Source organism: Brachyistius frenatus, unplaced genomic scaffold (genome assembly GCF_029030835.1).
Source record: "Brachyistius frenatus isolate BFR_SWC_R1_liver_20210118 unplaced genomic scaffold, ASM2903083v1 Contig_35, whole genome shotgun sequence".
Classification (NCBI taxonomy): Eukaryota; Metazoa; Chordata; class Actinopteri; family Embiotocidae; genus Brachyistius; species Brachyistius frenatus.
The window spans coordinates 1,681,298-1,707,367 of record NW_027210634.1 but is presented as its reverse complement, the minus strand read 5'-3'; the positions used below and the strand labels follow the sequence as shown (position 1 = coordinate 1,707,367).

Genomic DNA, 26,070 nt, shown 5'->3' with positions numbered 1-26,070 from the left:
GGTACATTCCGTAACTCGGGCCGTCTGGCGCCCCGCCAGCGTGGGGTGCATTTTAGAGCTCCGTCTTTTAAGGCGTAGCTGCTGTTTCCGGAGACAGAAAATTAGATGTGACCATCGGGCTTCCCTGACATTTGCCTGAGTAATCACAAGGTTGTGCAAAAAAACAAATCAAAAAAAATTGAAGACTCTTTGAATAGCAATGGGCCATTGTTCCCTGATTATTCCGGCACAGTATTCTGGGAAACTCCGGGTCTCGACATGGGGAAATATGTGTGGGCGGATTTATGAAACACTGTGATCGATTGTGAGTAGTTGACAAAGATCGATCGCTCCGTCCCATTACTGCAAAACTGTACTGCATGGGAAAACATATCTAAACATATAAAACAATATCTAAACATGCAAACACACCAAAGAGCATCCTTTGATATATTATATTGTTCATGTGGATGAAGTCTGCGGTGAGATTCCATTTAAATTACAGCTATTATGCTTTAATACATACATATCCTACGAGCTGAGGAAACGTCGACTCTACGAAGACTCTTGCGGTCAAAGCTCAGATGAGGCTGTCTTCAGTGACACTAACCACACACATGCTTTTAACCCAAACAGACCACCTGTTGTAAGGCACGGCACCGGCGGTGGTCTGGTCCAACTGTCCCCATCCATGAAGGATAAATCAAGGTAATATGAGTGGACTTTTTTTTCCCCCTCCTACTTCCATTTACAAATACCACAAAAGACCTCGGTTACTACTGGATTTTTAACCACCTCAAATGAAACGAGAAAGAAGACCCTCAAGAATTATTTAGTGCTTGAAATAGAATATTATTTTGTCTTGATGCACTGATCCATTGTCAGCTTTTTTGCTGTGGTCGACACTTTCCATATGAACACAGGGCTCATGCATCAACAGAGGTTATTGGAGCATCTCAGTGCACCTCAAGCATCGGCGTTGCTTAGTAAAAATAATAAGTAATAATGGTTGCTTAGTAATGGACAAAACATTTCTCTTCTTTACCCTCTAAAGAGCTGTAAAGGTTTTTCCCATTGAACTGGCTTAAGTTTTGGTTCCAGTCTTTGACAAGATTCTTCTCCAGAGTGACAAAAAAAAAAGTTTTTAGCTGGGTTAGGGAAGAGTTTAATGTGGCACTACAATCACTCAGTTCAGTTTGAACTTCAGATGTGGAAATATGAAATGCGGTCTAGTGATGCGTATCCACCCAGGAAACATAGTTTCTGTGTGATGCGTTACCTCCAAAATAACAATCCTTAATGTATGAAGTATCGGGTACCGATCTGGATCCTTTCTGGACGAAGGTTTTCGGGCAGTCAGCTCCTCTCGGGGTGGTCTGCGAGACACAAGAGTTTATGTTTCATCTAAACACAGGCTCTCAGGGTCAGCGTACTGTCACTGTGCTGAGAAAAAAGCCGAGCAGATCAGTTAAACAAGAGGATGAGATGCCAGGTCCGGAGTGCAGTTACATGACTGAAGTTTTAAAGCCTTTTCCTGGTACACGACCTAACAAAGAGAACGGTGTTTATAATGGAGGTCACTGGCTCGTGAACAAGAGGCAACCAGCAGCGACGTCACTCGTTGGTTTGTTAACGGCCATTTGAAGAAGCCTCGAGTTCGAATATTTTGGCCGGCGCCATCTTGCTAGTTTGGAGCAGTTTGGAGCCGGAAGTGACCATATTTGGGCGAGCTTTGGATCTGACTCGATCTGATTTGGAAACCCTGCGATTATACGTCCCGCCAACCGATAGCCGTAAACTGACTGCACCACAGGCCTGTCACTCAAACAGACACACCCCCAAAAACACAGCTTTTTGAGGCTTGTTTTCTAGTTAATGACGGGATTATTATTATTATTTTTTTTAGATGGACGGCCAAAAACTAAGAATCTTTATTGACTTACAATTTCATGAAACTAGTTGAATGGGAGTCTGTGGAGCCGGAGGCTTTTTTTGGAGCCATCCTCTACTGGCACCCGGTGGTATTGCAGTTTGAGGCACTTCCGCATCGGCCTCATTTTTCAGAGCCGGAAGCTACGTCTTACTTTTACATACACCGCATGCTTGTGAACTACAGTTTTAGCATGCTAACTTTTGCAGGTATTTGGTCATTAATCAAAATATGAAGACACATTTCAATGTTGGTCTGATAGTGGTGGAAATGTGAGAGATGGCTGGAGTTATTACGACCCAACCCGAACGTCATGATAATGCTCATCCAATTGCGTTACGTGGCCGCCGAGCCGCTCTGTTGGCACGATGAAAAAGATCATGCTTCCTGATGAGTTTATTTGACACTATTTTCCTTAATTTGTCAACAAATAAATTTGAAGATCTGTTGTCTTTATAATCGCCATGTCCTTCCAACACCAGTAAAATTGAGCAGGGAGAGAGGAGGTGGGGGTGGGAGGGGTGGTGTGTGTGTGTGTGTGTGTGTGGGGGGGGGGGATGATGTTGTCGAGTAAGCTGTCAGCTGCTGCAGACACACCACAGACGCACCACTATAACACTCTTCATCGGAGTGTAAAGTAAACAGAGCCTGTCTGGACATGGCCTGGATGACAGTCAGACAGTGAAGGACTACAACAGGAAACAACAGGCTCTGTCCTGTCACGGTTAAAAGTTGGGCGGGGTGGGGTGGGGTGGGTGGTGAAAGGGAGCGGGGGGGGGGGGGGAACGGTGTTGCATAAACAAAATGAAACACCCCAAAAAAATGGGACATATTCTTTTATATTTTAAATACAAGTATACCGTTTCCATTAAGAGTCAGACAGTTTGGAAGCAATGAGATGTTATGGCGTGCAGCTGTCGTTTCAAGCCACTGTCGATTTTTGTCAGGAAAATTAAAAGTCAAGACAGTTGTGCCTCCAAATCACAATCTGCTCTTTTGTGGGGTGGAAAACAACAAATAGACATGTCTTTCTTGAAAAAGCAAAATTGCCGTGCAAGTCAAACAATCACCCTTTAAGTTGCCCACTTACTGTATTTTGAAGACCAAAAAGCACGACCATTACCTCAAACCAACATGTCATCTCATCTTGTCCTCGCACACACGAAACACAGTAGCGAGGGAAAAATAAACGAGCCCAGTTTGCTTCTCCTGCAAAATCTAAATATTGACTCTGCAACCTATAATCACACACAGCCTGAACAGAATCGAAATAAACAAGTGTGCCGGAGACGTGTGACACGGACAAACACACACACACACACACACACACACACACACACACACACACACACACACACACACACACACACACACACACACACACACACACACACACACACACACACACACACACACACACACACACAAAAGAGGAAGTGGTTCGGTACCAGACAATATGGATCCCATCCAGCACACTGGAGCTACATAAATTATTTTGTGTTCTCTACATACACAAAGGATTTCTTTCAAAAGCACTAAGCACTCTGATCAAACATCTGCTTCCAGTTGACATAATTCAACTTTTTTATGACTCACAGAATATTCTCACAAAGAGAGGCTTTAAATGGGCAAAATGTAAGTTTAAAAAAAAAAAAAAAAAAAAAGGAGTACATTTCCACTATGCACTCAGAGGAGCTTTTAACGCATATAGGCCAAGTTTCCAAGTGACATCAGCAGCCACACAACTGTGCCATTACTGTGTTTTCACATGATTAAAAGCTCGTCGAGACGCACGTAAGATTTTCTTTCCCTTGTGTTAGAAGCTACATTTCACTCTGCATGTACTGACTTTGTAGGCTGCAGTTGTTCTGCAGAGCTTAATAACTTGTTATTCTAAATAAACGTGATTGATTGAATGAGGCTTTTGTGTTCTGTTGGATCTTTTTGTTTTCCCCTGCGAGTCCTTTTGGCTCATTAGTGCTGCGGCAAAGCCGAGACATTTCTCTGGCACCGCTGAAGCCCGTCGGGGTGCGTTCGCCCGATGCCAGAAATCATCGGGCGCTGACAAAGAAACACAGTCTGAATGAAGCAGAAGTTATTGATAGACAGGGACAAATTCTTTTTTTTTTTTTTTTTTTTTAAGTCTAACATTATAGTATGTCGTCTCAGGTCAAGAGGACAATTCAAATTCTATTCCAAATTTCCTAGGAATATCATTTTCTGGCTTTAAGTTGGATGTAAATATTGATACTTATGCTGTATGTCCTTTAAACAGGAAACTGGGACAACTAGTTAGCATAGCTTAGCATTAAGAGGAGAAAAAGGGGAAACACTAACTAAACACTTCTAAAGCTCACTCAAATGGATTCATTTGTACTCGTTGTGTAACATACACAAACTTGGTGTGAAATCAACAATTTGGTGTTACGTGCTTGACTTCTTCTCGGCTCCTGCCCTGGTGTCGAGACTTTGGCATTGAATTTAATTTTGGTTGTATTGAATGCAACATCAACAACCGGTATAGATTTTTTTCCGTCATCATCCGAAGGAAAGCTAACGTGTATTTTCCCAAATCTTGAACTATTCCTTTAAAAGGTGTTTTAAAAGTGTTTTGATTACGAGTTAACTCGTTAACAATATCAAAAAGATCCCAAATATGTTTAACATTACGTGCAATTTTAAAACCGGAAAGGCGCTTTTTTACTATACATACTGCATACAGCATATTTACATCCGTTTGTGTCAATAATAGAACAACTCATAGTTACTGATTTGTGGTTTTAGATATCTGAGAAACAACGGCGTCCCTTTTTCTTGTTCAGGGATATTTGAGCTTCCATCCCAACAAGCCATTATGTCCAAATAAAATGTAATAAAATGCGTTGCTCACAGCTTTTTTTTAACAGCATTATGAAAGGAAAGCATTGCTCATTCATAAAAATGGGACAAACTGCTCGGATTCGGGGAAAATCAGAGCCCATGGAGAGGGGGATTGGTTGTGTTGCCAGAGTGGCAGATCAACGTGATGTTGCAACTCAATAAAATACATGAGAATCTTTCCAGTGGTCTTTATTTAAAAAAAAAAAAAAAAGGTTAATTCTCTCCAAATACCGAACAGCAAAATGGAAGAAGCACCCTGTGAAGAAGCAGCTCCTGGTCCTTCATCAGTGCAACAGAGGGAACGAGTACAAAATGGAATGAGTGTCCTGACTGAGGCTCCTGATTGTGTCGTCAGTCCTGATTGAGGGAATTTCACCACAAGACTTGACCTGCCAGAGTCAAGGAAAATGAAAAAAAAAAAAAAAAAAAAAAAAAAAGAAGCATGATTATTTCTATTTATTGTCCCAGACAGTTTTCTTGTTGGTATTTGTGTTATGATATCTCATACCTCATTTGTTATGCTTCTTGTAGATGGCAATGTACTCCTGCACGTCATCGGGAGACCCCAGGACCACAGGGACTCTCTGGTGGATGGTGGCGGGCTGGATGTCCAAAACATGAATGGCTCCAGTCGTTGCCATGCCCCCCGCCTGCTCCATGATGAAGGCCATGGGGTTGCATTCATACAGCAGCCTCAGCTAAGAGGTATAAAAAAGAAAGAAAGAAGAGTTGTTACATCGTAAGAATATATATCATAACTTAATGTGTGGCTTTTACAGCAAATTAACATAAATCGTCAGAAAAAATTTACAATTGGTAGACGTTCCATTTGCTCACCTTGCCCTTCGGACTCTTGACATTGGCGGGATATAAAAAGATTCCTCCGTACACCAGAGTTCGATGAACATCTGCGACCATCGAACCGACGTACCGACTGCCATATGGAGCAGAACCGTCCTGGAAACACAAAAATGTTGACTCATTATCTACATTTCTTTTTTACAATATTCTGGATCCAAAATTAGTTTGTTCTCGTTTTCACATTGTTAAGACTTGATCCTTGGTGACTAAGATGTTGGCTTCACCTCAGGGAATTTCTTCTTTTGCAGGTACTCTGTCACATCTGGATAAAAGTGCTGAGCGTATCCTTCATTCAAACTGTAGATCTTTCCCTTCTTCTTGATCTTCACATCCCGATCCACCAAGATGAACTCGCCGATTGACTTGAGAAAAAAAAAAAAAAAAAAAAAAGAAGGGGGGGGGGGGGAACCATCACAAACGCCGTCAAACACGGCCGAAAAGAAATCACTGCAGCGAAAACTAACACTTCGCACATTGAATGCGGTTGCAGTTTGGATTCCATCTGTTATGGTGAACCCTCGAGTCTTACGGGGTCGAGCATGAAGCAGTTGACTCCCTGCCCGGAGGAGAGCACCATCATGGTGGCGCTGCCGTACAGAGCGTAACCAGCTGCTACGATGTGTCTTCCAGACTGCAGAGAGTCCTTCTCAGACGGCTCGCCGTCTGTGGTCTGTGTGCAAAAATGTCACAAATTAGAAAAGGAGCCAATGAGATGGGAGACACACAGTTCGAATGTTGGTTTCTTTGACGGGAGTTTATGGGGAGAAGGATATCGGCAACAGTGTAAAAATAGACCCTCTTTTTTTTATTTTTTATTGAGGCCTAAATTGTACAACGTGTTTTTTTTTTTCTTTTCTTCCTGCATACCTGGTATCTAATCCACCGTTCTGTGCGTGTTATGTCAGATCATTGTGCAGCTAACTTTTGAAAAGGTCTCCTGGTGTGTGACGGATATGCTTTTTTGCAAAACCGTGGAGACGGTTTGCAGTCATGATCGCAGCTCTGAGAGGTGGTTTGAGCGAAAGGTTGAGGTCAGATGCTAACATGCTAACAACGGCCCTGCTGATACGTCGATATTAAGTCATTCGCCGTGTTCACAATCTTACTTGAATGTGTTGACATGGTAACACTAGCTTCATCCTGAGTGGGACGTGAATGTATGTACCACATTTAAACACTTCTCTCGAAGAAGTCAGGATGTCACCGTAAGTCGCTCTGTTTCACGCTCTGGGGACCAAGAAACTCCACAACATTTCATGTCAGTGTCACCGTTGTTATTTCAGTTTGGACTGACCAGCAGACCGCCCTATAATCCGCAGCTGACAGCTGGACAATGGGCCGGTGTAATTATTTTAGTGTGTTTGCGATCGGCAGGCAATCTTAGAGCCACTGACCTTTCTGTAGATGGCGAAGATTGTTCCAATGGAGGCAAGACAGTCGATGTTGGAGGAACCGTCCAGTGGATCGAAGCACACGATGTATTTTCCCTGTTGGTCGAGAAAAAAAGAATTTAATCACCACCACACGAGAAAAAAAAAAGAAAAAAGTATTGCACCTTTTCAGGCAAAAAACATAAATACGCAGTGCACAGATGCACATACTCTCTTGTCCGGTTCCACGATGATGGCCTTCTCGTCTTCCTCTGAGACCAGCACACAGGAGGTGAAGGAGGACTTGATCATGTTGATGACCATGTCGTTGGACAGGATGTCCAGCTTCTTCACCTGGTCCCCGGTCACATTGGTGCTTCCGGCGATGCCGTATCTTCCGGGAGAGGAAAGAAGGAGCAGCGTGAGGTTTTTAAAAGCCTTGAAAAAGGATTCATTCTGATGCCATTTTACAACACAATTAAGAAAATGTGATTAAAAAATGAACATGCAGCAATAAAAACAGTCTGAAAAACCAGTTATCTTGTTGACCTCTGGCCCGGAGGATCGTGCACAACAAGTGCAGAGTTTACTTTTGGACAGGGGCTTAGTTAAAACTGCTTACTGGCTCTCATGTCACACTGCATGCAACTACAAATAAAACTAAGCTCAAATATCAACCGTTAGTTTAAATCAAATCAACTGACGACCATTTTTTCATTGTTTACAAAAAAATACTATTTATTGTTTGTTGCAGCTCAAACTGAAACAGCATCGAAATTTTAACTTGCTATGGTGAAATAATACATTTATTTACTTTCACTTTCAGGTGGACGCACGTTTTTGCTACTATTTTAAATGAAAAATAAAAAAAAAGGAAATAGTACTCACAGGTTAGCAATCCCAGCCTTCCTCACAGCGGTGGAAATGGCTTTGACGGCCGTGCAGATGGAGTTGAGCAGGTTTGTCAGCTCACCGGTGCCGTGGGCCTTCCTGCCCTCTTCCAGAACGAACCTGGTGAGGGTCAGCACGTTGGTGTCAAAAGTTCCTTTCTCAGACATTTTGCCGTCAGGTGTGGGACTGGGACCGGGACCCGAATGTGAAATAGGTAAGCGTTTCTGCAAAGTTAAAAAAAAAATTGACTCTTGAACGGGAGACAGGGGAAAGAACAGGGGTGTGCGACTTCTGCCAGAAAGGACGCTTGTGATTGGTCGGAAGAGAGGAGTTGGTTTGATCGCTTCTGTGACTGTGGGTTTACAAAGGGCAAAGTTCAAAGATAGCGGACATTGTGGTTTCAAAGTACCTCAGTCTGATATAGTCACTGATCCCTTTGATTTGAGTTGAGCTTGTTTTTCCAGCCATTTAATGAGCACTTTGTCTTAACACAAATTAATCTTGTTTAATTGTGTCCATTTGGGCTGAAGTGCATAATTATCCCAAGAGCTTTGAACAGGAACCGTGTATAAACAACACTACATTATGCACCTAGCTTAATCTTTATTTCCTCATAGTGTTTAAAAATGCTCTAAATTTTGCAGATTTTTTTTTCTATTAATTTCAAAGTAATTAGAAGAGTTATAAACAAATTCTGATCATTTTCTTTGCCAATTTATGCCAACACGCTAATACAGCCTTGTAGAATTGCTTCCATTGCTCGAAAACTTGAAGATCTTTTTAGAAATTGAATGACCAGCTTGTACTGGACCAGCTTGTGATTAGCTCAGCACTGCTCTTGCTGTACCACTCAGACCACCTAAACATGCTTTCCCTGCATGATCCCAAAGAAGTGTAAAGTTCAAATCACAGAAGACATTGTCCTTCTGTACCCTGCTGAATTTGAGATAATGTCTCTATAATTTAAACACGTAGTGATAAAACAGTATTTGCACGTTAATAAGCAACAATAAGTCACGTTCAGAGGAGGTTGTGAGTTGTCTCCAAGTCATTGTGTCTGCGCACATAGACAAGGAGTTTATCTCTCCGAGACACAAACATGAAGTTACTTGCATCAACAGCCGACACAAAGACAGTCAGGAGACCGGTTTCACGACATAAAGCTCGAGTTGACCTTTGACCTTAGCAGTATACCAGCTGTTGCTAACCATCACAATGGTTAATCACGCACTAAAAGTGATTTTTACAGCCGCACATAACACTATATAAAAGGTTAAATTGTAACGGCTCCTTAAAAAAAAAAAGAGCAAATATTTCACATTAAATTGTACTTTTTGTTGTTGTTGTTGTTGTTTTTTTTTACAAGCAAACAACACTGATTTTCACTAATATGCACCTTTATTTGTTTATTTATTTCCAGGGAATGCCACTCAAACTCTAGAGGAAAAACGTTGACACTACCAGTGTAGCATGCAGCGCAAAGGGCACTTCTACACGGTGTCCACATGATGTCGCTGTGCAGCTTGCAAGTGCTAAATATAAGTCAAGTCTGAGAAAAGATGCAATTATATAAAAGGGACATCATTTCCTGCACTAAACTCTGAGAATCCCTCTATGACTCTGAGTTTTCTACAATTTAAAGAAGTCACTTCCTTTTCTTTTTTTTTTTTATTCTCCACAATACAAACAGCTCTGATAGCAACATCCTGCAAGATGTAAGGGTGAATAATTAAACTTTCCCATTTTTAATTTTTTTTTATGAGTGTAGTTAAATCCTATCAGTCTACATAAAGAATGCCTCTGACTTTAGAAAACACTCTCCGAAAATTATCCCCAAAGAAAATATGTATTTTCTGTACTATTTGTGGCAAATTGCTCTGAAACTTGATGCTTTTGAAACAACAGAGACAACAACAACAAAAAAAATGATGTGGCCGTGTAAATCGAGTCAATAGAAGGAAAGACGTCGTCAATATTTCATTGCTCTCTTCACCTGACTGACTCCCCGCAGCACCTGTCGTGCACGTTGACAGCTCTCGGCGCATGCGCGGTGTCCGCCCTACTCCTGCACACGCAGGCAAAAACTTCTTTCTTTACCGGAATGGCGAATATCCGCCTTAAACGGAGGAGGAAAGCGGGAAAAGATGGAGCCGCGCTCGCATCAACGTCTAAAATATGTTATTTTACTCTTTCCAACTGATGAGGTAACTTTGTGACATGATAATAAACTTCTACATCACCTGAACATGTCGTAGGTGGCCGTCCGCTCCTCCTCGCACAGGTGAGCGACTCCTCCTCCTCACGACAGCTATCAAGGTGATTTTGGGTTCTCCTAATTTAACCAACATGTTATGATGGTTAAACTTTATGTTGCAGCCTATTTTCCCCTTACGACCAGCAGGCGTCAGGCTTAAGCAACACTCAGACCTTCTAACCAGTATTTTGGGTGGAAGAGAGTAAAGGCATGTTGTTGTTTTTTTTGACCCATTTTCCACTTATGATCATTATTTTCAGCATAATAGAAAGAACATCATATGTTGAAGGAGTAAGAGTCTGTTTCAGCAGGTTTTGTTTAAGATGTCTAAAGTAGGACAATTAATTGTGCGAACTGTGAAAGGGTTAAAAACGATTTTTTTATGAATAGTTAACAAAAAAAAGATGACTTTTTATGTCTACGATTTTAGAATTTTCTAGCAATTCACGCACACGTGCAAAACGGAATGATTTAATTTTCACATTATCTATACTGTAAATCATATTTTTGACTTCTTAGACTTTCTTTGTCTGTGACACCTTGTGGTGGTCCTGACCCACAAGCTGGGAACCACTGATTTATATCAATAAAAAAACATTTTAATGACCACATCCAATTATGAAAATAATAGTTTGGTTCACTGTTGTTTTTTGTTGTTTTTTGTGTCCCAGTGGCATGCAAATAACAGCCTGTCGGCCCTCCAAAATAAATGATTTGGCCCCACCATGAACGCTTCAATTTTCTATTTGATCGTTTTTAAGGATAGTTTTTAAAGCTTTTACACGATTGTTCATAAATCTACTTTAATTACCAGTTTAAATACAAGACTTCTTACTGTATATGGTGACATGTGAAATGAACAGAGTCACACATAAACAGAAAGGTCTCAGATTGCCGCTGGAGGTCAGTCTGTAGTACGAGAAATTCGATGAAGGAATGAATGAGGATATTTGAGTTGCTTTGGGAAAAAATAAGGTTCTCTGTATCTAGAATATGTTTAATGAAAAAAATTACAGCGCTTGGATACTGAATGGAGAATGCATAAAGCATAGATAAGTTAAAATATTCTACTTTGTGTCTGTAATCCGTTTATAGTTTAAGTTTGTTTGTCCCAGATTTTGTTTTTTGTGTTTTTTTTTTTTTTTTCCATCTTAACTGCAAATTTGACTGTTTTGCTAAACTGAGTTTTCCCAAATCACCCTGTAACATTCATCTGAGAGCAGCAGAAATAGTACTTTGGGTCACTGTGGCTAAGTCTAAAGAGAACTTCGAAACTTATTGGATTTATTTCCTGAGGTTTGATGTCACGTCTGCTCACTCACACAGGCTTCATACGAAAAATAAAGTATTTTTTAGACCGTCAGCGTTGAGGTTGGATGGTTTCTTTTATACGCACAAATATTTACTCACATCTGCTGATGTGCTAATTATGTTTTTATTCATTTTTGAAGCATTGAAAAATATGTGGAAAAAAAAACAAAAAAACTTCCAGAGCAAAAGGTGAAGTCTTCTCATGCCTGATTCCGGTCAATCACAAACCAAAAGATATAAAGTTTTTGCAACTATATCTCTGTGTGTCCATATATTTTCCCTGCGTGCATATATTAATGAATTTATTTATTTATTTGGTGAATCCTGATTCTTCTGTGCTCCTTATCTGCGTCATGTTTTCTCAATTGATACTTAAAACACAGTTTTCCTCTTTAACTCATTATAACTAACATTACCTTCGAAGGGAGAGAAAGTCATCCTGTACAAGTGATAAACGAGACGCCAGCAAAATGAGAGAGGAAGCCTCCGCATGCTGAGTACAGAAGGTGCTCACCGGTGTGAAAGTGATACGGCGTCGCAGAGAGTCATTGCCGTGCACTTGACGCTTAGCCTTTTGCCCACTCTAGTTGTGCAGCATTAACTATAATGTGTCATGGCCCCCGTATTGCATTTCCTTTATGCAAGCATGTAACGGTAGCTTGTTATCGACTGCTGGACCCCTGGGCTGGGAGAGACAAAGACATTGTACAAGGGAGGAAGCAAGACCTTACATGGAAAAGCTAATAATTAAGATGTGAAGCGACCTTTTCATTTATTATGTTTTTCCTTTTTTTTTTTTTTTTTTTTTTTGCAGCCTTTATTCAACGTTTCCTACTGGATGTAAAGGGATTGCTCCATTATTGATACCTCCTGAAACGCACGTATTCATGTCCCAAGGCAGTTACATCCTGAGAAATGTGTCAGGTAACTATTGTTAATATTTAATGCTAAAAACTGAATTGCCATAGTTTTAAAACATTTGTATGTGGTTTATACATGTTTCTTCCTGTAACGCAGAAAATGTCCACGGCATTGTTGTTAATAAGAGTTATATGATGGAATTTAAACCTAACCTTGCAGAGAAGGGAGTAACATTTACCTTTCAAATACAGATATAATGAATTACAGTTGCATTGTTTTAAGTATTTGCTTTCCTCTTTTGTTTATGCACTGGCTGAAATACTTGCAAGATGTCTGTGGTTGAGAAAAGCTGCCAAGAGAATGGTCGGGCATTTAGAGGGAGAGTTGCAGACTAATTATAGAGTGGGTTCAGTCTACGTAGAGAGACATACCATTTGGAGGGAAGTGACTACAGAAAACAGTGTCTACGCGATTGGTAAGTCCTCCTCTATCCCTCCTCCTCCTCCTGTGGGACAGGCTCATAGTCAATAGTCAAAAACACTTTGAGGTGAAGGAAGCCTCTAGACCCGAATAGCAATGGTCACTGATGAACGCGTCACACTGAGGTAAGGAAAGAAAAAAAACTAGAAAAGATTAAAAGTATATAGTATAAAGCAGTAGAAAGCCTCAGAGATTGTGTTCCTAATAGCATGTCATGTTTTTTTCTGATATTTTTGTTAATAACTTTCAATATGCATGTTTTTTTGGTCAATTTAATGTCTAGTTTTATAGTTAGTCGAGTTTCTTAACTTATGTTTTTTTTATCCGATGTAGTTGTGTTTTAGATTTCCCAACTTTCACCCTTGTGTTTGGTCAGTTTTTTTTTTTTTTTTACTTCTCTTCTTTTTGTACTTTTACTACCTCTTTTTATGCAAGAGTAACAGAGGCTAACCCACTGTCACTCCGACAGGTCAAACCGCTGAAGAGTGTGTTCCTAACTTCCTTGGGATTGCCTGCAGTTATCACTCGGACGTGGACTGCCTCAAGTGTGTGGACACTTTCCATAACGGCACCACCATTAAGCGGCTAAGCCTGAAGAGGAGGCCCAGAGTGGCCGTCAATAATGCGGAGAAAACGCAGAGTGGCATTTCATCCACCCAGTGGTATTCTGCAGAGTCCCTGTCATCATCAGCAGGCGGTGATGATACAAGGCTACTGGGCATGTCCTCCGCAGCTAGAGGTCGACCTCCTCTTCCTCCGCCGCATGGTTCCTCGCTGGATAACAAACCCAGCAGGAATGAAGGTCAAGCGACCTCTCAGATATTTACCGAGTCAAAGCCTCAGCCAGCGGCAAGATCTCTCGCTTTACAAAGACAAAGCCCTGTGATGGAAAAAACCATGGTGGACACCATAAAACAATTGAATCCGCAGGTGACGAGCCAGTCTCCACCTCAGCCCTTTCCCCGTCGACGACTGGCCAGCTTTGGAGGTGTAAGCTCCCCTGGGTCGCTCTCACCCTTCACCGGCCTGGGTGCGTACAATCAGAATAACAATGGGAACAATCCTACTGGCGCAGGAGCCGATATGCATCTCAGCTCAGCCCTCGGCAGCAGAGGCAGCACAGGCTGCCTGAGGCTGAGCCCGCAGAGCTCTGGGAGAAACACTCCAGTTTCAAGTCTTGGGCCCACGCACCTGCAGCATGTCCGTGACCAGATGGTGGTAGCCCTGCAAAGGCTGAAAGAGCTGGAGGAGCAGGTCAAAATCATCCCAATCCTCCAGGTCAAAATCTCCGTCCTTAAGGAAGAAAAGAGGCAACTGGTCTCTCAGCTGAGGAACCAGAGTGACAACGAGGACATAAATGATGAGATCTGGAAAAGATCTTGCAGCGTAGAAGGGTCGGACATTGAGAACAAGGTAAATACTGAAGGAGAACTTGAAGAAAAAAGTGAATGCACCGACTTCAAGGAGTTCAGGCAGCTGACTGAAGAGATGCGGGCATTGGAAAGAGCCATCAAAGGCGGACCGTTGCGAGCATGGCATGGAAAAGGTCGCAGCCCTCTCTATGACAAGCCCATCAAGTCAGTCGCAGTTGGACCTGACAAAGATATGGGTATTACCTTGTCAAAACCCTCAAAAGAAAACAAATATGTATCCACCGATCAGGTAGAGACAAGGTCCATTGCGACAGAAGTGTCTGAAATTAATCTTGGAATTTACACAGAGCAGGAGGCCGAGCTTGATGCCCAACAGCTAATAAATGGTGCCCTGAAGGACAGAATTTGCCAATTAGAAGCGGAGTTAAAAGAATCAGCTCTCCAGACAGAGTTGACCCGTCTGAAACTGGAGCTTCAGGCTGCAGGGGCTAGGAACCGAGTTGACAAGGCCTGCTTTGCGAGGCCGGCCACCGCAAGCACAGGCATTGAGGCGAAGCCTCACACCAAAAGCCGAGGAGTGGGTAATCACACCGAGCTCCGAGATGCCAGCGCAGGAGAGACAACCGAGGCAAAAAGTGTGGGAGTATCTTGTGAGCCGAAGATGAAAACTGTTTGCATGGGACCAGATGTAGACATGAACCACTGGGAGGCCAGGGAGCGAGTGGAAACCAGGGAAAAGGCCGTGGGGATCCAGGTGTTCACAAGCTCAAAAGGAGTCGGAACAGAGATAGAGGTGTGCGATGCGGAAAGCAACACAGAGGTGCCTGTGGAGAATCTGGGACCTGAGAAAGAAAAGATAAAGTATCATTCGACGGCTTGTGGAGATTGTTCTGTCGATGTGCTCGTTTGCGAGGCAAAGGAAGTTGTTTCTCAAGGTGTAACCACAGATCCAGTCAGAAGAGTAGATCTGGGAATCATGGCATCACCTCAGACAGCTTCGCAGCGCACCAACACCGTATCCAGTTCGGTGTCTCGCTTCACCAACACCAGTCACGCCTTCAGTGCCGACTCCAGCACGAATACGCTCCTCAGTACCCAAGACAAGCACACCAACACCAGTCACACTTCCACCCGGACAGTGTCTGTAGGCAACAGGGTCAGAGACATCCAGTGCACCACGGCGACACGTACGATTGGTGTGGGCACAGCAAATCTAGTAGAAAGTATTTCAAAGCGAACACCAGAGACAGTGATCAAGGGAACTCGAGACACCGGCGTTGGGCACACAAACGTTAATGAGAATTACCTGGTCGGACTGAAAACTCGAAATATGGCATCCGGACCGTCCCATCTACCCGACCCTGTCAAGACAAAGAGCATCGGGGTAGGGGAAGGGAGGATACGGGATTTGTCCGTTTCATCCAGCAGTCCTGGACAGAAATCGCAGCAATCCACCCAGTTCCAGTGGGACCACGAGCTGAACCATTACATCGAGAAGATGCACTGGCTCCTCAGGGAGCAGGGCGAGCTGCTCGCAGAGGACGGCACTGACCATTACGGCAGACGAGGAAGTGCCGGCTCTGTGCTGTTCTACAATAACAAAGCCGTGGCACAAGGAGGGACAGAAATCCATCAACCGACAGGTAACGCTCGTAAAGGGATTATGTCTATCCTTTGAGGGTTTGCAAATGTGTTGCTTCAAAAAAGAAAATGCGCAACGCTGATGTTTCAAAAATATTAGTGTTTACTTTTTCCCTTCCTTTTGCTGATACAGTGCTATTTTATCCCCAACATTTCTAAGTATAAATAGCTAGAGACCAAGGTACACAAAAGAGCTTCAATCCACGAAACATTTGTGTTTTTTTGGCTCACGGCAAGAAGCAGACATGTGTACCACACCGCCGGTGCCGTGGAAAACAAACCCACTCATCAAAACATTGGGCCAGAGTGTCAGTAGGGGTCAAAAACTCCACTAGGTTTCTTTAATGTACTGATTAATATACAGTATGTATTTTATATCCACAGTGTCATGTTGATACTATTCAAAAACGTATCTTCTTATTTCCCTGCAGCCAACAGAGACTTTCAGTCCTCATCTCAACTTTCAGTCGACAAAGCAAATCCAGGAATCTGTCAACAGGGTGGTAATGAATCAGACGTGAAAAGAATGATTAAAATGTTAGAACAGCAGGCGTCCTCCGCTACGCAAGGTAATCATGCATGTTTGTGTTGATAATTGTCTTATAATCCCGAACAGTTGTGTACCGAGTACATCTTTCGAAATTCAGTAAGAAACACCGTCTTTTAGAAAGTAGCCTAAATATATTTTTAGTTTCAAAATATTTTACTTTGAAACCACTCCCTGGGCCCAGTTTAAACTTGCACTAGGCTCAGAGGAAGTGGTTGCCTTTGGCTGGGCAAGTTGACTTTCTGAGGGATACACTTGCAATGTTAGGAATGATATTTGGTTTGGGAAGGCGTCTCGTACCACATACTTTGTGGCTCGGAGTCTAAATTTGAACAGCTTCATAGGAGGAATTGGTGTCAGAGAATGCCTTCTCAATTTTTTTTCAAATGAGCCATTCAGATGTGAAAGTATATTATATGAAGTATCGTACTGTGTACAATGTACAACCTCAAGTCTTGCCAAGAATGACCAAGTTGGTTTATGTCTACTCTTTTAACATGTCTTTTAAAAAATATGCTAAAGATGACACAATGCTACATTAATTTGGTGGTTTATGTTAAGATTCAGAGGCGAGTGCTGTATTATTGTTTCTAGACGGGTCAACTAATGCCAGAAAGCCTTGGTCCGTAATGAAGAAACAGAATGGTGACCAGAGCTGTAGTAGCAACAGGAAGAGCATGAAGTTTATGAAGGTGACTACTGGGTATGTATCTATTGTCTCAACTAATATTTTATAGCTAGACTCCTGGATGTTTTTACCGTATACTAAATTGTGTTTTGTCCTTAGATTGGACCCCATGTCATCCCACGAGCACGAAGAAGTAGAAAGAAGAGGAAATCAAATTTTAAAGGAAGCTTCGCAAGATGGAATTCAAGCAAGAAAGGGAAAAGATGGCCCCAACAAAGGATTGAAAGGGTCGACAAAATTATGTACACAACAGCGGTAAAGAGGAAGTGTAATAAGCTAATTAAAATCTTAGTTGTGTTAAAAAAAAAAAAGTTGTAGAAGATTGCTGCATTAAAAAGGTCACACTGGCCTCTAATTCTTTTCAGGTGCAAGTTGAGTGAAAGGATGTTATCTGCTTGTCAAGCCTTGAAGATGCACCTGAGTGAGGATACGGCTTTATCCAGCAGGGAAGTGGTATGTTTTGTTAACTAAATTCAATGTGCGAGCCATTGAAGGTCAGTGTGTGTGTGTGTGTGTGTGTGTGTGTGTGTGTGTGTGTGTGTGTGTGTGTGTGTGTGTGTGTGTGTGTGTGTGTGTGTGTGTGTGTGTGTGTGTGTGTGTGTGTGTGTGTCTCTCTGTGTACACATGCACATTTAATAGCATGTCCCTGGATGGGTGTGGAGGTATGCCGGGGAAGGGTGCGTTGGAAATATGTCATTTGAAAAGAAATGGGTTAAGAAATTGCAGGAATGAACAGCTTGAATGTTGATTTTTGTTCAACTTCAGAACAATAACTTTTCTCAGTGAAAAAGACTCCTAACAACAATTGGGTAAATTAATCGAAAGGGAAACCAAAACAAGATTTCATAATGAAAATTGAAATAATAAGAATACTCAACGTGCTTTTTTGTGTTTCAAGTAATGGCGTATTCTTCTTCCTTTATGTTGTTGTGATTTTGGGGATTTTTTTTTTATAGGTGAGTTGCTACTTTATTGTGCCGTTTTAGTCACGAATTTACATGTTGTTCCTATCTGTTCAAAGTTGAAATTGCTCTGCACGCTCAATTACGGCAACTTACAAGGCATTTATGGAGTGGCATAAAAAAATAAATTAAAAAAAACCCCACCATCAAATATTGTTTTCTTTCCCCCCCTTGCAGCAGGACTGTCTACACACACTCCAGCAAGAGTGGTTCTCCGTGTCCAGCCACAAGTCAGCGACTCCAGACGCCGTAGAAGACTACTTATCTACGTTTCGGGTCATTTCACCCTCGGTATTGCGGCACATAGTTAATATGGCCGACGGCAACGGAAACACAGCTCTACACTATAGTGTTTCTCACTCCGACTTTGGCATTGTCCAAAAATTGCTCGATGCAGGTACATTAACGCTCCCAGGGCGAGTACAGGTCATTGTGTATTGTGGCTTCTTTCATCCTCTCTGAGAACAATTTTATTAATTTACTTGCAGTTTAACATTTAAAAAAAACAACAACCAAGGTTACAGACGATATTATCTTGCGAGAGTACTTTAACCCTGTACAATACCAAAAATACCACAATAGTTGGGCTTTTCAGTTGAACTCCGCAGTAGTTGAGTAGGAGACAAAGGAAAAAAAGGGCACACTTTTATTGTTGCGAAGCCTCTTGTAGAGTTAAGCAGTGCTGCACCAAGGCCGGTGAATCCTCCAGTTCTGTGTCTCGAATGTGCACATTAACATGCTTTTTCAATAGCCACTAGGGGGCAGACAAACCCAGTGAGCGACTGCATTTAATGAGTTACGATACAGTACATGATGAAATTACAAATGAAACCCTGGCTTCTTAAAACAACAAGGCGAGTAGACTAAATTTTTCTGACTGCTGCATAGCATAGCCACCAAATTAGTTTTTTTTTAACTGTCAAAGATGTTCAGAAAATGATCAGAAAATAACTACACCGCACTAGAAAAATTCACGCACGTATTCAAGCTTGTGAAATTAGTTGTTAAAATACTGTATTGATCATCAAGAGTGCACATTAAGTTTTTCAAACTTTTTTAAAAATATTTTGTTTAGGTAGAATTGAAAATCTACTTGAGATATCTAGTTTTAGAAATCAAACTGAGCATAACAAAATAACCCTCTCTCCAGCTCACTGGGTTTATAAAAGTTGGAACGGTCGAACATATTCAGGTCCAGTATATTCAGAGACTTTCATCAATATTTATTGGAACAGGCAAACAGAAATACGATCCTAATAAAGGAGATGTAGTACTTTTATCTAAAATCGCTGCTACAGCTTTCAAAAGAGGTTGGACCTGAATATTTCTGATCAGAGGGCAGGTTATAGTGAAATTAATAATCAACAAAAAGCTGTCGTTTATTTTCAGTGTTTCTTTTGCAAAAAGTTTTTCCATTGATGCTTGAGTCGTGTAATACTTTATTACCCGACCCTGAAAGCCAACCTTTACCCCGCCCAAAACTTCTGTGAAGAATTAGAAAAATAAAACCCTATTTGAGACAGCATGTCAAGGTGGTGTGATGTTTCAGATTTTGCAGCAAGTGGCTGTTTGTCCAACTCATTGTTGAAGTTCAGCACCCTCAAAATTCTTGTTTTTGAGAGCTGTTAATGGCCTTTCAGTGGCAGATATTCGAGTGCACTTTAACAAGGCAAAATATGTTTGTCATTGCTGCTATGCAAATTGAGTTTTGGCTTATGCAAGAGCTGATGTTTTTTTTTCTGTGACTACGCCTGTATGAATGAGCAATCTTTGGTGTAGGCCAATTTTATTTGACATTTTTGCTTGCTAAAAACAAAGGCAGATATTTCTTACAATAAAACTTGGTACAGTCACTAGAGTTCAGAAGAGGTTGCAAATGTAAGCAATAAATAATGACATGCTGTTCTTTTCTTTCTCCCAATTCCGCCAATTTACTACCATCGCTACAGAGGTGTGTAACGTAAACCAACAGAACGCGGCAGGTTACACGCCCGTCATGCTGGCTGCACTCGCTGCCGTGGAAAATCCAGACAACATGAAGGTGGTGGAGCAGCTCTTCGCAAAAGGAGATGTCAATGCCAAAGCCAGCCAGGTCAGTTTGTCAGGCAGACTTTCTTGCTGTAAATTGTGTCGATTTGCTGCTGTGACTTTTAGTAAAAGAGCTTGTTGATGATTTTTAATTTTTTTTAATTTTTTTATCATCCCTCTTAACGGATGCGGCTTTTCTAATAATTGGGGTGCTCGCAGTTGACATCTGAAGTTTTATTTCTTTACGAGTATATGCAGAAACTCTAAAAAGTTCAGTGACCCCTGAAGTAGATCGTGTTACGCAATTGACGGGACATGAAAATTCAGTGTGAACAAAAGTAAAATATACAGAAAAGGTGTGGACTGATTCCATAAACAACAGATAAATATATCTCTGCATCTCTTTATCTGTGTACTGTAAATGTAGACTCAGGATCATTAACGCTATTGCCCGTGTTTGACCCCCTGCCCTCTTCTGCGCAGGCGGGTCAGACAGCTCTGATGCTGGCGGTGAGCCACGGCAGAGTGGACATGGTTCGGGCTCTCCTGGCACAGGGGGCGGAGGTCAACATCCAGGACGACGAGGGCTCCACGGCACTAATGTGTGCGAGCGAGCACGGCCACGCCGACATCGTCACACTGCTGCTGGCGCAGCCCGAGTGTGACGCCACGCTGACTGACAGTGTATGTGAGTCGCTACCTCTGAAGTAGAGCAATTCAAAACTTTTGTCTTACGTGTTGTATTACAAAACATCCGTGGAAGAAATTTCCAATAAATGTGTCAGGGGAGTTGTACATAATGACATGTTTTCTGAACGCTTTTACCATCTGAGAATGAAAAATAAACAGTTCAACCTGTCATAATGTAAACGATTGTGTGTGTGTGTGTGTGTGTGTGTGTGTGTGTGTGTGTGTGTGTGTGTGTGTGTGTGTGTGTGTGTGTGTGTGTGTGTGTGTGTAAACAGGATGAAAGCACAGCCCTGTCCATTGCATTAGAGGCAGGCCATAATGACATCGCGGTGCTCCTTTATGCTCATGCCAATTTCTCCAAAGGACAGACAGGGGTATGTTGGGCAACAATTTCACATTAAAACTCAAACTAGTTATATAACCAGACATATTTATTTATACGTTTTTCGAAAACATCTTTTTGTGTCTTTAACAGGCAGCTGCTCGTTACGGTGGCAAGTCTTCCTCTTCCTCTGGTGGAAGAAACGTGTTTGAATGAGGAGATGCCTGAATGCCTGGAGGCTTCATGCATCTTATTTCTGAGGTGATTCAATGTCAAAGCCCTTAATGAATATGGGGGGGATCGGTGGGGGGGGGGGGGGGGGGGGTTGGGGGAGAGTGTAATAACAATGTCATTTGTCAATTTTACCACGTTCGTCACAATTATTATTTGACAACTTGACAGAATTATTAATACAGCATGTATTATACTGCAGCGGGATTATAAATTCACATCAGAGTAGATTACGTTTCATATTTATAATTGATTGATAATGTATCCTGCGGCCACTAAATACTGTTTCCTTTAAAAATGTTTTATTTCTTATTATTTTGTTACTCATTCTGGGGAAAAAAAGGTACAATTTTAAAACTGGGTGAGCTTTGCATATCTATATTTGTATTGTGATGTATAAAAAAAGGATTTGTTTGTGTTTATAAATTGATTCTTTTACTCTTTTAATCTGTACAGGTTCAATATAAAAAAAAATCACAAAGATAAATGTTCAATTTTGTCGTTTTATCAACCAAAACTACAAGTTCATGGAATTAAACATTAAAACCTGTTACGCTTCTGTTGCCAAGATTCATACTCTTATCACTTTTTTTGCTGAGAGGGAGATGAGAAGCGGATACAATTCTGATTCTGTTAAATATAAAGCTAGAGCTAGTAGTTTCAGGTCAGGGATCCTATTCATAATGTTGTCAGACAATTATATTACACTGTCAGTGGCAAAAATGAGCACTTTAGTGGACGTACATTGCTGAGGCACAATTGCCCCAAAGTATCGCTTTGCAGCTCATTTTTCGGATGCTGGCTGAAGCGCTACCGTTCAATACTGGACTAAAAAAAAAAGTGTTGCTCCCATTAGTCACTTAAATCCATAATGATGGTAAAATATGGTCCAGGTTGAAAAAAAATGCTGACTTTTCCTTTTAACAGAAGGTTACGGGCATAGTGGTCAGTTTTTCTCATCTTCTCACAGCAAGAAACCAAATAAGCCTATTCTCGGAAACGTTGACCGAAATGAAGAATGGGCACCTGAACGTTTTTCTCTTCTGTGACTAAAGAGACTCTTCATCATTATTTGCAAGGTCATGTAGGTATTGGCTGTTTAACAATCCAATCTTATTAGTTACTCATTCATCATATGCATTTCAAGGCTGGAATTGAAATAAACTTATGAAAAACACGAGCTCTTGAATTGTTCTTTGCTTGATAAGGGTACCTCAGGTTTTTTTTTTTAAATTGAGTTTGTTTCTGCTTGCACTTGTTTGACGGATCACCTCTTTCAGAGAGCTTTCACTATTTCATGAGGAAAGTCCAGCAAAGTGCTTTTAAATTGTAAACACCTTTTCAGAACACTGAAATAAAAATCCTTGGTATATTAGTTGGCTTTGTGATGTCACCTGACACCGCAAATCAAAGACTGGGCAGCTGATCAAAGCACTCTTGCCTGTGTCCTTGTTTACCCTACTTCACAATTAAAGCTTTGAATTAACCGTACATGATTTATGAAACATTCGGACTAACCTGTGCTCGACAGTTCGGGCTGTTCGAATGAAATAATTCAATCCTGCAACCTATAGACTATCATTGTTCAATTCAACACGAGAGAACTGTGAGACGACCTTTGAATAACAAGACCGCAGAAGATGTAGCTCATTTTTGGAAGCGAGAAAATATATCTTATATATATATAGCTTTTAGAATTTGCAAAAATCGGAAGAATTTTTTTATGATAATTTCATCAGAGAAACAATGTCTTGTTTCTGTGTCCTTTTGCCTTTGTTCCCCACATCTACCAAGGCGATTCACATTGTGCCTATCTCGGTGGCATTTAAAAGGCGGACAGAAAGCTTCGAAGAAAAAACACAGGCTATAAAATGATGTTGTCATTTCACACCACGGCCTGCCGCCGCACTCTCGCTTACTGTGTCCCATTCCCAAGAGCCTGTGCATGTGTGACTGAGAGCACTCTGAGTCATTTCCCAGCAACGGCAATAAAATACAACGATATACAAGGTCCACCATCAAAATTTGCTGTTGCTATGGTAACAGTCAGCAGTTTAGAGCAAGGGGCGCTCGGGAAATGATATCCCTATTTCCTTTGATTTGAGTAGAAATGTCTCCACTTTATTAGAATATATGTCGATTTCAAAATAACATCATTCTGTTGTTTTGTTTTTTTTAAACAACAATAAATGACATACAAGGCAGAATTCAAGGACATTTTCCTTGAATTCTGCCTTAAATGCCATTTATTGTCATATTTCTTGCCAGTTAATCCCTCTCAGCAAGTCCAGACATTCCATCAAAAAGTGTCGTATCAGCGTGCGCATTGCATCTGAATCTAGCACAATATGTCGCATGTTGACATCTACTGTATTATGATTAATTTGGTGGCTCATGATTTAATATTTCAAGTCTGCCAGTGGTGCAGCACGTCTTTGTTCCAGCAGTTCAATACTTATCTGTGCTCCACAATATCTGCTTCAATAAATCCTCATATTTCCCAATTAAGATGCTATTAAATCAGAATACATATTGAGTAATAAAACACAGATTAAGCAGGTATTGGTTCAGTGGTGACAGGAGATCTTACCAGAAATATTTTGATTGTATGTTTCATAAAACTAATATCTATATACTGCAACAAATCAGATGTTGGTGAAATAATCGTTACATTAAAATGTTGTTTTGGTTTGATTTATGGTTTGCTGGATGTTGATGATCCCATAAAAACAAAGATGAAAGAAACTGATAAGTTCCTCCGGAAAGACATTTCAACCAAAATAGTTGGGCTTTAAATTCAAATGTGAACCACACATTTAAAAACCTGGAGGATTGGATTTTATTTTCCTTACTTTAAGGAGCAAGGGTCAATGTTTGTATTAATGTTCCCCTTTAACTTTACTGTAAATCTTTAGACTGAGGGAGGAAGCCCCAACACCCAGAAAAAAAACAGACTGTAAAACTAAAAAGTGAACCCAATGCAGAAGTGTCTTAAAGTGCAGTACCAGTGATGGCCACGATAACTTCTTTTTTCCCCCCCTATAAATCATTATGACGTCATTCCCCATTCACTCCATATTTAATTAAAATATTACAACTCAAAGAGAGCTGTGTTTGGGGGCATGTCCGGTTTACTTGATGTGCAGTCAGGTTTCCCGTATGGTTGGGGAATCGTAGCGTCCTCGGATACTCAGTCAGATCAATCAAAAACAAATCATTATATTCAAATAGTTGGCTTATCGACATCCACAATTATAAGTTAAACCTAGACTGTGTTAGCCTTAAACTTAAAATAAATAAATAATGGCCTCTTGAAGTTTAAATCTGCCGGGTTCCTTAAGTTGTCTTCTGTAGAGAAATGACATACCAAAGGTTATCCAGGAGGTGGTGTAGCAGCAGCCGTCAGTTCCTCTCCGGTGGGCACAAGCAGCCCTTCTTCACAGATTCCTGCATGGGTCCAATTTTGCAAAAGCACATCCATTACCACCTGCAAAGCAAAGCAAAGCACAGCACAGGAACCGATCAGTCAACCTGTAATTATAACCGAGTCAAATCCAAACTCTTAAAAAAAAAAGAATATGATTTCCACAACCCAACATACGATGTGGACCATATTTATACTTTTTGAGTCCCCAGAGAGATTTTCTTTTCAAAGTGTACACGCAAACTAAAAGAATACCATAGAGGGAAAAACTCAGCAAGGATGCCAGGGACCGTTATTTGGCTTTAATGCAGCACTGATCCATTTAATCTGACCACAAAAACTTGGGAGTGCAGAGCCTGCGTTGCTGCCTCCGACCTCGGTATTACCAACTCTCTAGTTTACAGTACGAGTACAAACAGAGCAGGACTGGGCTCTACGTTTAACACACTTTATAAAGACCATAGCTCGCTGGAAACTATATATAAAAATGCAAGAGACACCGTATTTCCTAAAGTAAAGCCATCTAAACCCCCGCAGTCCTTCAGCTTTTAGCTGAACTGCGTGAGTTTACATTTCAAACACTGATTTAACTTCTCACTAATAAACATGAATTTGACCGTCAAAAACTTTTTAAGACAAGCCGGACAACGTAACACACCTTAAATACGAATGCTGACCTGACAGGAGCGTAGCATGTGAGCGGGTGAAGAGAGTGGGCAGCTAACTCGGACGCAGCTACAAACACCTGCGGCCATTTGTCGTCCGACCAGCGCGCACGAGGCGAGCGCCGTAAAAGGGGTGACGTCATTACACTTACAGAGTCTTGCAAACATAGACATACATACAATACGAGTAATAAAATACAGAATAAGCACACACAAAAAAACAAAAAAAAAATTGGTGCAGTGGTGACAGGAGGTCTTACCAGAAATATTTGTATTGCATGTTTCATAAAACTGGAACTAACAGACTTTGCAAATGCATCCAATATTCTGCAACAAACCAGATGTTGGTGTAATAATCTTCATATTAAATGTTTCTTGTGTTGCTTTGATTTATAGTTTACTGGATGTTAGTCCCATAAAAACAAAAATCAATAAAACTGATACGTTTCTCTGAAAAGACATTTCAACAGTTGAGCTTCAAACGTGGCTCCATGAGCTGTATTTCATTTTGTCCGCACATTTAAAGTATATAGTCATTTAAAGGTCCTGACTTCATTTTTCTTACTTTAAGGAGCAGGGTCATCGTTTGTGTTTTTGTTCATGTCCAGCTCTCTGTTTTGAAGTGGGCGGGGCTTGGTAGGAAAAATGTGATGTCACATATTTAAAAGTACACCATGTCAGT

At 41.2% G+C, this 26,070-nt stretch overlaps 2 protein-coding genes across 2 annotated transcripts; one reads left to right on the top strand and one right to left on the bottom strand.

Annotated features, from left to right (window-relative positions):
* Positions 1–4,962: 4,962 nt before the first annotated feature.
* On the bottom strand, positions 4,963–8,155 carry fbp1b (fructose-1,6-bisphosphatase 1b). The gene is made up of 8 exons (XM_069700884.1): positions 7,909–8,155; positions 7,252–7,414; positions 7,045–7,137; positions 6,180–6,320; positions 5,875–6,012; positions 5,627–5,746; positions 5,298–5,487; positions 4,963–5,178 (listed from the first exon to the last, which is right to left on the bottom strand). The coding sequence occupies exons 1-7, from the start codon at positions 8,076–8,078 to the stop codon at positions 5,299–5,301; spliced, it is 1,014 nt and encodes a 337-aa protein (XP_069556985.1). The 5' UTR covers positions 8,079–8,155; the 3' UTR covers positions 4,963–5,178; position 5,298.
* A 4,208-nt stretch (positions 8,156–12,363) lies between these two features.
* On the top strand, positions 12,364–21,343 carry LOC138622180 (KN motif and ankyrin repeat domain-containing protein 1-like). Its single transcript, XM_069700759.1, has 11 exons — positions 12,364–12,400; positions 13,287–15,833; positions 16,263–16,400; positions 16,973–17,081; positions 17,166–17,321; positions 17,432–17,519; positions 18,206–18,425; positions 19,978–20,120; positions 20,540–20,740; positions 21,022–21,120; positions 21,222–21,343. Exons 1-11 carry the CDS (start codon positions 12,364–12,366, stop codon positions 21,282–21,284), a joined length of 3,801 nt encoding a protein of 1,266 aa, XP_069556860.1. The 3' UTR covers positions 21,285–21,343.
* Positions 21,344–26,070: the final 4,727 nt, after the last annotated feature.

Excerpts from the sequence above, each read along its gene's own strand:
- LOC138622180 (XM_069700759.1), top strand. The coding sequence starts at position 12,364 with ATGTCCCAAGGCAGTTACATCCTGAGAAATGTGTCAG. Across the intron at positions 17,322-17,431 it reads AAATTATGTACACAACAGCG|GTGCAAGTTGAGTGAAAGGA; the intron begins GTAAAGAGGAAG and ends AATTCTTTTCAG. Across the intron at positions 17,520-18,205 it reads CTTTATCCAGCAGGGAAGTG|CAGGACTGTCTACACACACT; the intron begins GTATGTTTTGTT and ends CCCCCCTTGCAG.
- fbp1b (XM_069700884.1), bottom strand. The coding sequence starts at position 8,078 with ATGTCTGAGAAAGGAACTTTTGACACCAACGTGCTGACCCTCACCAGG. Across the intron at positions 7,415-7,908 it reads AAGGCTGGGATTGCTAACCT|ATACGGCATCGCCGGAAGCA; the intron begins GTGAGTACTATT and ends CTCTCCCGGAAG. Across the intron at positions 5,488-5,626 it reads TCAAGAGTCCGAAGGGCAAG|CTGAGGCTGCTGTATGAATG; the intron begins GTGAGCAAATGG and ends TATACCTCTTAG.